This window comes from Monopterus albus, unplaced genomic scaffold (genome assembly GCF_001952655.1).
Source record: "Monopterus albus unplaced genomic scaffold, M_albus_1.0 scaffold317.1, whole genome shotgun sequence".
NCBI classification, from domain to species: Eukaryota; Metazoa; Chordata; class Actinopteri; order Synbranchiformes; family Synbranchidae; genus Monopterus; species Monopterus albus.
Window position 1 is genome coordinate 410263 of NW_018128197.1, and position 9928 is coordinate 420190.

The window sequence follows — 9928 nt, forward strand, 5'->3', positions numbered from 1 at the left end:
AGATGGACCTCTATGAAATTTTGTACAGACATACATGGTGTGCAGAGGATGAAGCCTAATGACATTGGTGATGCTCCTGCTACCATGATGATGACGTTTGATTTTTAGTGGTATTTCTCAACTATTATGCATTTCCATGATTTTTGGTAGAGATATTAATATCTTCCTCAGGATGATTGTAATACCTTTGGCGGCAAATGGGAGATGGGATTTTTCTGTTATCAGTTCCTGGCAATTACCAAAATGATTCATATTTTGTTGTTTCTTGCTACCAGAGCCCAGCCATAGGTTAAGTCCACTGCATATGCCTGATGCTAATGCCAACATATCAAACCTGAAGCAGGCCACAACAGACTACATAGCAGAGTATAATGTGTGCAAGTGTAAGCCTTGTCATAATGGAGGGACTCTCACTCTGGTGGACAGAAGATGTGTGTGTCTGTGCGCTCACCTATTTTGAAGGCATGGCTTGCCAGAATTACAAGGGTGATAAAGCTAAAAGCCCAAGTAAGCATGAACATGGGTGAAAGGTAAATAAAAATATATTATCTCAGTATACCAGCAAGGACAGTGGTGTGTTAATTTGGACAATGTTTTGCAGGTAAAAGACCTGATGTTATTCAGGAAGGTAACTAACTGGTCATGCTGGTCTGCCTTGTCCAACTGTAGTGGAGGGACACGCAGCTGCAACACAGAGGGCCTCCTCGGAGCTTCACAGCTTCACCAGCAGTGAAAAATATTGCTAAGCAGCTGGATGACCATTTAATAATCAGCTCGTTTTCTGTACATATTACCCTACATCAAAATCATGAATGTTGAGAACAGAGCCATCGTGGGATTTGTAAACAGATAATGCAGTTCATAAAACCATTTTTTAGTCTAAGTAGGTTTTTAGTTTTGCTTTTTGTGATCTAAATATGTGGAATTTTAGTAAACAGTGGAGTTGGAATTAATGTCTATGAAACTTAAAGGACCAGCTGTAGACTAACACTGGGGACTTCTAATATTTTTAGTACAAATGAAAGAAATGTAACAAACATTAACAGCTCACAAAACCGGTATCAAGATTCAATTCATAATGTGTCTTTATTGTATACTGTTATTAAAGATGTGGTGCTGTGGTCGTCTACTGCATAAAGCTGCATTCTCTCAACACCGGTGTTGATACTGTATATGTCTGAGCCCTTCAAGGTCTTTTTCAGGTTGGTATCTGTTAGAGGTTCAGTGTACGGGCAATTTGGAGTCACCAATCAACCTAAGCTCACATAACTCCAGTTCTAGCATCTCTTCACTGGCTTCCTGTGCTTTTTAGGAATCGTTTTAAGATTCTTTTATTTGTTTATAAGTCCTTGAATGGGCTTGCTCCTTCTTATTATACGGGAACTTTTACGTCCATATAATCCGTCGCGGTGCCTTAGATCAGCTGATTAGCTTCTTCTGGAGGCACCAAGGGCTAGGCAGAAAACTAGGGGGCAAAAAGAGCTTTTGCTGTGGTGGGTCCAAATTTGTGGAATGCATTGCCTCTTTATATGAGGCAGGCCCCCTCGTTGCCCATTTTTAAGTCATATTTGAAGACCTATTTGTACTCATTGGCGTTTGGACAGGACTAAGACTCTTTCACCTTGATTGGACCCAAATGTATGTTTTTATTTTTATGTTGTTATGATTTTAAATTTGTATTGTATGTTAAGCACTTTGGTCAGCTGTGGCTGTGGTAAAGCGCTATATAAATAAAATTTAGTTGAGTTAGCTGCATGTCTTTTGTGTGTGGGAAGAAGCCGGAGCACCTGGAGAGAACCCACGCAGACACAGGGAGAACATACCAACTCCACACAGAAAGGCACTGAGTTGGCCCAGGCTCAAACCCGGAACCTTCCTGATGTGAGGTGACAGCGCTATCCACTGTGCCCCTGTGCCACCCAGCCTGTCAAATATAAAACAGCTTTTTATCACAAAGCTAGCTTCACAACTATAAAGATCATTACCTTAGCCAGTCAGCTTCACAACGGCTTACCCTGGACAGGTCACCTTTATATAACAGGGCTGATGTAGACAAACCACCAGGACTCACTCCTATGGGCAATTTAGAGATGCCAATTAACCTAAGCTGCATGTCTTTTGTGTGTGGGAAGAAGCCGGAGCACCCGGAGAGAACCCACGCAGTGTCAAAACTCTGTTGAAAATTTCGATTCATTGTAAGGGCCTGAGTCTCAGCGGGCGGGGGTAAAACGACCTGCGTCTCAGCAGGTAGGGATAAGAAGGCCTGAGTCTCAGCAGGTGGGGGTAAAACGGCCTGAGTCTCAGCAGGTCGTAGTAAGACGGCCTGAGTCTCAGTGGGCGGGGTGAGACGGCCTGAGTCTCAGTGGGCGGGGGTAAGAAGGCCTGAGTCTCAGCCGGCGGTGGCTCAGCACCAGGGCTTTGGTGCCCCAGAGGTTGCAAGAACCTCATTCTTGCTCTGGTATCAAATATATCTGTCAGGGTTTGATCAAGGTGCTCCAGAACCACTTGAAAATTCATTTGCCTTGGTGGAGGCACCCTGTCCCTTATCTCTGCAACATCCCCATTAGTGTCAAAACTCTGTTGAAAATTTTGATTTATTGTAAGGGCCTGAGTCTCAGCGGGCGGTGGCTCAGCACCAGGGCTTTGGTGCCCCAGAGGTTGCAAGAACCTCATTCTTGCTCTGGTATCAAATATATCTGTCAGGGTTTGATCAAGGTGCTCCAGAACCTCTTGAAAATTCATTTGCCTTGGTGGAGGCACCCTGTCCCTTATCTCTGCAACATCCCCATTAGTGTCAAAACGCTGTTGAAAATTTCGATTCATTGTAAGGGCCTGAGTCTCAGCGGACGGGGGTAAGAGGGCCTGAGTGTCAGCCGGCGGTGGCTCAGCGCCAGGGCTTTGCTGCCCCAGAGGTTGCAAGAACCTCATTCTTGCTCTGGTATCAAATATATCTGTGAGGGTTTGATCAAGGTGCTCCAGAACCTCTTGAAAATTCATTTGCCTTGGTGGAGGCACCCTGTCCCTTATCTCTGCAACATCCCCATTAGTGTCAAAACGCTGTTGAAAATTTCGATTCATTGTAATTTCTGTATAACCCGCAAACTCTTTTGTATAACGCTGTGTGTCATTCAATGCTTCTCTGAAACAATAGAAGACTAACACCAAAGGTAGCTTTTCTTTCACCAGATGCTGACGTCACAGTGATGTCATGGCCTTGATCTTTTTTTATGGCCGCCATTTCATTCATGCTAAGATGTTAATGTTACATTGTGTTAATGTGGTCTGAATATTCTTACTCTTAACGTGAACTGAAAATAATAATGTTAGCTGACGGCATCGTTAAGCTTAGTTCAAACAAGCTATCTTACAGTAGATAACGTTAGCCAAACAGCATCAGTGTATGAACATTACTAGTGGAAATTGTATTAGCTCGCTAGCAAACTTTCACGCGTTGCAATCTAGCTTAGCTCGCTAGCCGTAACACTGCACCTGGGGTGAGTAGGGCCCGATATGCTGTTTGCTGTGTCTATTGAAATTCTTGTTGTAGCGTTACGTTAGCAAGGCAAAAACCAGCGGAAAACTGCAGGTGATTAAACGGAGTCCTTCATAGTCATTATTTGCCTTCTTTTACAGGACAGGGCTCTCCCCTTCATCAGAGTTAGAACACAGGCAGATGCAAACACTCCTTCACATAACTATGGACATTTATAGTTGAGAGGAAATTGCAAGACCTGAAAAATATGGAAAATTGACATAAAGCCTCTCAGTTTAAAAACAAATAAATCTCCTTGATTTAAATGGCAGAGCTAATTACTGGCACAGTGTGTGGAAACATTTTATTGTTTTTGCCACATTTATCATAATAATAGTCACAGCTCTGCCTGAATTTATCTGTTTGTTGTTCCATGATTTCAGCTGGTCTAGAAGCAGAACCAGGCAGAGGAAGAAAAAATAGCCACAGCGCCCTCAATTGCCTGTGATGATGCCTCCACCTCTGGTTTCACTGACATCCCCCTCAGTCTGCCATATCAGGAGCTTGATGAGCAGCAAAAACACCCTGCTCAACCCTCTGAGACCACTGCACAGCCATCAGATCTGCATGTGTGAGCTCTACTCACACATGCTGGGGATGAGCAAGGAAGGTGTAGGAGTCTGTCTGTTGGTTTGTGCCACTCGTATGAACTGGTGGACAACTCGTTTCCAGATGCATATGAGCCCCAGGCCTGCTGCAGTCAAAAGATGATGCATGTGTTTGCGTTTGCTTCCTCTTTCATTGAAATTCTGGCTCTTGGTCTACAAACCTACAACCGAGCGTGGTAGAGACAGCTAGTCAAACGAATAGGACACATCATGTGGTCAGTGCACCAATGATATAAGCAAAAAACTGTTCTCAGGCTTATTTTGCCAAACGATAACACTATTATAAAATGCATAGCATTAAATATCAGTAAGTTTGTTGTCGCCCTTTTCCTTCAGAATGACTGTGTTTGGTGAGCGATCACTGGGCCCAGTATGTGTGTGTGACTGGTGCTGATGGATCCAGTGCTCCTGTACACTCTGTCTCTGAACAAACTGCAGCTGGAATATAACCATCTTTTCCTCAGAGCTGTTTTACATGTACTCAGAAACAAAAGGCGAGGAACAGACCTCGAGTTTCCATCATAAGTGGAAATCATTTATTTTATGGGCTTTTACATTAATTTTCTGTTCTTTCTCACAGGTTGGGCATTTGGTTGTTTATGTCAGACTTTGTCTAGCTCTATGCTGTGGAAGGTCCTTTATGTGATGCAGTGTGCAGAGACAGCAGACTAGAAACACTCAGTACTGCCAGAGACATGCACTCCTGCATTCAAGCTCTCACAGGTACCAATATACAGTGGGTACGGAAAGTATTCAGACCCCCTTAAATTTTTCACTCTTTGTTATATTGCAGCCATATGCTAAAATCATTTAAGTTCATTTTTTTCCTCATTAATGTACACACAGCACCCCATATTGACAGAAAAACAGAATTTTTGCAGATTTATTAAAAAAGAAAAACTGAAATATCACATGGTCATAAGTATTCAGACCCTTTGCTGTGACACTCATATATTTAACTTAGGTGCTGTCCATTTCTTCTGATCATCCCTGAGATGGTTCTACACCTTCATTTGAGTCCAACTGTGTTTGATTATACTGATTGGATGTGATTAGGAAAGCCACACACCTGTCTATATAAGACCCTACAGCTCACAGTGCATGTCAGAGCAAATGAGAATCATGAGGTCAAAGGAACTGCCTGAAGAGCTCACAGACAGAATTGTGGCAAGGCACAGATCTGGCCAAGGTTAAAAAAAAAATTTCTGCTGCACTTAAGGTTCCAAAGAGCACAGTGGCCTCCATAATCCTTAAATGGAAGACGTTTGGGACGACCAGAACCCTTCCTAGAGCTGGCCGTCCGGCCAAACTGAGCTATCGGGGGAGAAGAGCCTTGGTGAGAGAGGTACAGAAGAACCCAAAGATGACTGTGGCTGAGCTCCAGAGATGCAGTCGGGAGATGGGAGAAAGTTGTAAAAAGTCAACCATCACTGCAGCCCTCCACCAGTCGGGGCTTTAGGGCAGAGTGCCCCGACAGAAGCCTCTCCTCAGTGCAAGACACCTGCCCAGATCGTCAGTTATACCTGCATGGAGTTTGCTAAAAAACACCTGAAGGACTCCAAGATAGTGAGAAATAAGATTCTCTGGTCTGATGAGACCAAGATAGAACTTTTTGGCCTTAATTCTAAGCGGTATGTGTGGAGAAAACCAGGCACTGCTCATCACCTGTCCAATACAGTCCCAACAGTGAAGCATGGTGGTGGCAGCATCATGCTATGGGGGTGTTTTTCAGCTGCAGGGACAGGACGACTGGTTGCAATCGAGGGAAGGATGAATGCGGCCAAGTACAGGGATATCCTGGACGAAAACCTTCTCCAGAGTGCTCAGGACCTCAGACTGGGCCGAAGGTTCACCTTCAAACAAGACAATGACCCTAAGCACACAGCTAAAATAACGAAAGAGTGGCTTCACAACAACTCCGTGACTGTTCTTATACTTATACTTCATTTGTATTTGGTGGCATTCATGGGGACGGCAAAGTAAGAATTTCACTGTACAGGGAAACACGTTTCCTAACTGTGCATATGACAAACACTTTGCATATACAGTGGGTACGGAAAGTATTCAGACCCCCTTAAATTTTTCACTCTTTGTTATATTGCAGCCATATGCTAAAATCATTTAAGTTCATTTTTTTCCTCATCAATGTACTGCACAAAAACTACCTTTTAACACTGAAAAAAATTGGTATAGTAGTAATACTTAGACATGACCCAACAGTTTTATCAATGTACTGAAAGCTGAAAGTGGCTAAACACAAAAATCACAAAACCTTTCTCAAACTACTTATGTGTCTGTCATAGAACGAGAGCACCAGGAGCGATTTGAGCAGTGGCTGTGTGAGGTGAACAGCTCTGACGGCATCTACCTCCTCACAGTGCTTACACTCATGGCTGCTCCGACCCAGCATTCTGGACCCCCCCCCCTTCATCACTACTATAACCCTGCTGATTTACCAGGTAGGAGAAGGAGACACAGAATGAAATGCTAGAAGAAATGTAGATAAACCATTACAAGATAAATGAACAGTAGATGCACATTTGGTATTTTTAGAGTGTTTATTTGATTGTTTATAGTTTTTTATGTGTTGATTTTTAGATTTGTATGATATGTTAAGCGCTTTGGTCAGCTGTGCTGTGGTAAAGCGCTATATAAATAAAGTTGAGTTCTCATCTTAATGGGCTACATGAATTAAAACACAGTTGACTATGAAGGAAACCCTTGTAGAAATCAATTTGTTAATCTATTTTCATTCACAGTGTAACATCTGATCCTTTGTTTTACCTTAAATGGAGTACAGTAACTACACTGAAGAGTATCACGTAGAGAAATAGATAAAGTTCCAAGGGCAGTCTCTGTAGCACTGCTTAATACCTACCTTGTTCTTTGACATCTCTCTTCTTGTTCTGTGTTATCCTAGAGTCTGAACTGGGGTCATACACAGGTAGCCATACAGTGCCTTGCGAAAGTATTCGGCCCCCTTGAACTTTGCGACCTTTTGCCACATTTCAGGCTTCAAACATAAAGATATAAAACTGTAATTTTTTGTGACGAATCAACAACAAGTGGGACACAATCATGAAGTGGAACGAAATTTATTGGATATTTCAAACTTTTTTAACAAATAAAAAACTGAAAAATTGGGCGTGCAAAATTATTCAGCCCCTTTACTTTCAGTGCAGCAAACTCTCTCCAGAAGTTCAGTGAGGATCTCTGAATGATCCAATGTTGACCTTTCAGCTGTCAGCACAGTTGTGTGTTTGTAGTCAGATGACTAAAAGTATTTCCTCTTGCCGGATGGTTCTTTGGCCCTGTCTTCATCTCTTCACAGTCAAGTGACTGCTGGTGACTGAAGCCTGTCAGAAGTACCTTACTGACAAACCATACAGTGGCCTCATATCCGAGGGAATCAGACAGGTGACATATCTGCTCATTAGCTACGGGCATCCAGTCTGACCCAGTTTGCCTGTTTCCAACAAAATGACTTTGTTTTTCTGTCTCTTGTTTCCCTCCCTCAGGTATCTTACCTTGCCAATGTCCTTCGTTTGGGCATGTCTCCTGAAGCATCCTTTAGTCAGTGGGCATGGCAGCTGTTGCTGAGGCTGAAGCTCCATAGCAATTCCCAGAACCTTAAAGGAGCATGGTTGGTCCCTGCTTTGACATCCAGCCCACCTCCAGAGCTTACACAAACACTCTGAACATGCACTCTGTTCTCAGGGCTGTAAAAGCAGGCATCCCTATTGGATGCTACTTGTCCATTGCCATGACACCAGTAGGACACAGGTGTGTTCTCACACATAAACTATGCCTAATACTTATGGTTGAATTATACATATAGTACAGTTTGAACTAAGTTAATCTCTTGTAGCTTTTTTCTGTGTTTTTCTAGTCTGGAACACTTTTGTACTGACGGTATTGGGTTGTTGAAGAGTCTGATTCAGTCTCACCATCTGAGAGCTGCTGTGCATCTGCTGGATAACATCCTACCCCCAACCTACCATCTCAGCTTCTGCCTACTCAACAACTCACAGTAAAAAAAAAAAAAATGTCCTTGACACACAGCCTATAAAAAAAAAAGTCTTGATCTCGTGTGAAGCCTGCTCTTTGTCACATTAGGGCAGTAGGGCTGAGCCCCACTCCTACACCGCTGCATCTTCAACCCTGTGCCGCCGCCTTCAACCTCTCAGCTGACTCACCGGCCCGTCTTGGTCCTCTGATCCTCCTGGTTCTTGCCACTCTCCTGCCTATCCAGCCTCCACTGTTCAACCCTGGTCAGACCACATCAACCCCATTGACTTTGTCTTCTTCCATTTGCCTATATTTTGTAATAAAGACTCTTTTTCTACTAGCACTATGAGTTTCCACCCTGAGTCCTCTCTCTCTCCTAGTGAGAGACACCAACCCTAACAAGCTCTCTAATTTAAAATACCAAGGGGAAGCCTCTGAACACCAGATAGTCCCTCTGCAGCCTCATATAACTGCCGAGAATTTCCCGTTTTTGGACTCAGTTGTGATTTTGTGCAAGTCAGCTTTTTCTGGCAGGCATGTGTCTAAAGCCAGACTGGACAATGTACAAAAAGGAATTTCCACCCTCCCAAATTTTTAATCTAGGCCTGTGTTGGCACATGCACAACACAGCAAAAGCAAATGAGCTCAGCAGCTACAGTCCCATCTGCATTAAGACCCCGCTGTAGCTATCCTTCTCCGAAGGCAAAATGAAAACATCCTCACACCACAGCGGCATGTAAATCAATTGTGAAATAATGTGCTCTCTTTTCCAGTGAGTTAAACAAACAGCTATCATTTAAACCTAAGACATTCAGATTCCTGTGTCAAATGTATTCAAATTCAACATCAGACATGCAGGCAGATCTTGCCACTATAGTACATAACACTGAATAAACCATTTCTCCTGCTGCATGCTTGGTTCTACATGGAAGGAGCAGGGGGCTGGGGTGTGCTGGAAAGTTGAAATGTATTATAGAGGTGCAGCAGATATTTCAAGGACAATTTAATAAGGATCAGAGTGAGAACAATTGATCCACAACTTCACTGTCTGTCATCTGTGAAACATCCTGCAGACAGACTTAACACCTGTGTACTGTTTGGTCTGTTTTAAAGTCTAGTCACATTTAGTATTTCTGTTGAAACTCAGCTCCATCTGTTACATTTCACTTGATGTGGCTCTGTGAAGCTCATTTTTTGTCAACCATATTACAACGATAATTAAATATGTGCACTGAACGGGTTGTGTCATATGAATCAAGTCTGAATCTATTGTCTATGGTTTAATATTAGTAATAATATCCTTAGATGTTTCTTATACCCAAGAAGGGAATAAGAGAAGCCAATATTGAGCCCATGTATGTCCAAGTAAAAAGGTTCCAACCTAGGAGGTTGCTTCCTTTTTTAAAAGGTCACATACTGCTGGCTTCTTTTGTCTGACCAACCACTCCAAAACCCAGATTCAGTTTGGAAACGACAGAAAACAGCCAGAGGACAGGTCTACAGAAGAGTTTGCTTGAAAAATGGTTCAATTAATCCATCATGAAAAGTTGCCAAAACATGTTTCTTTCAATCAGTTATTCATTCCAGCTCCAAAAAAATCAACTAATTTTTACTGCATATGTGTATCAGCCTCTAAAGTCAACACAGGGTCCGTGCTGTGCTAAAGACAACTCTGACTGGTGTGATGCAACCACAAAAACATGAGGAACACCTCAGCTGGTCAGTTTCCCTTTGTTATATATCCATTAAATAACCACTACACTTGATTGTTCCATTACTG

The 9928-nt window shown here is 42.8% G+C and overlaps 2 protein-coding genes across 4 annotated transcripts; one reads left to right on the forward strand and one right to left on the reverse strand.

Moving 5' to 3' along the window:
• Positions 1-751: 751 nt before the first annotated feature.
• On the reverse strand, positions 752-3147 carry LOC109974005 (uncharacterized). The gene is made up of 2 exons (XM_020623959.1): positions 2103-3147; positions 752-1255 (listed from the first exon to the last, which is right to left on the reverse strand). The coding sequence occupies exon 1, from the start codon at positions 3076-3078 to the stop codon at positions 2191-2193; it is 888 nt and encodes a 295-aa protein (XP_020479615.1). The 5' UTR covers positions 3079-3147; the 3' UTR covers positions 752-1255; positions 2103-2190.
• Positions 3148-4721: 1574 nt separating this feature from the next.
• Positions 4722-9359, forward strand: LOC109974007 (ectopic P granules protein 5 homolog). 3 transcript variants are annotated; one of them, XR_002276913.1, is made up of 6 exons: positions 4722-4863; positions 6444-6599; positions 7472-7557; positions 7659-7923; positions 8030-8170; positions 8257-9359. XR_002276913.1 is itself a non-coding variant. In XM_020623960.1 (6 exons), exons 3-6 carry the CDS (start codon positions 7692-7694, stop codon positions 8495-8497), a joined length of 540 nt encoding a protein of 179 aa, XP_020479616.1. In that variant the 5' UTR covers positions 6313-6599; positions 7472-7557; positions 7659-7691; the 3' UTR covers positions 8498-9359. The 3 variants fall into 3 exon arrangements, 1 of the variants encoding a protein (XP_020479616.1); XM_020623960.1 differs by lacking the exon at positions 4722-4863 and having other exon boundaries at positions 6313-6599; positions 7659-7783; positions 7858-7923; XR_002276914.1 differs by lacking the exon at positions 6444-6599.
• The last annotated feature ends 569 nt before the right edge of the window (positions 9360-9928 follow it).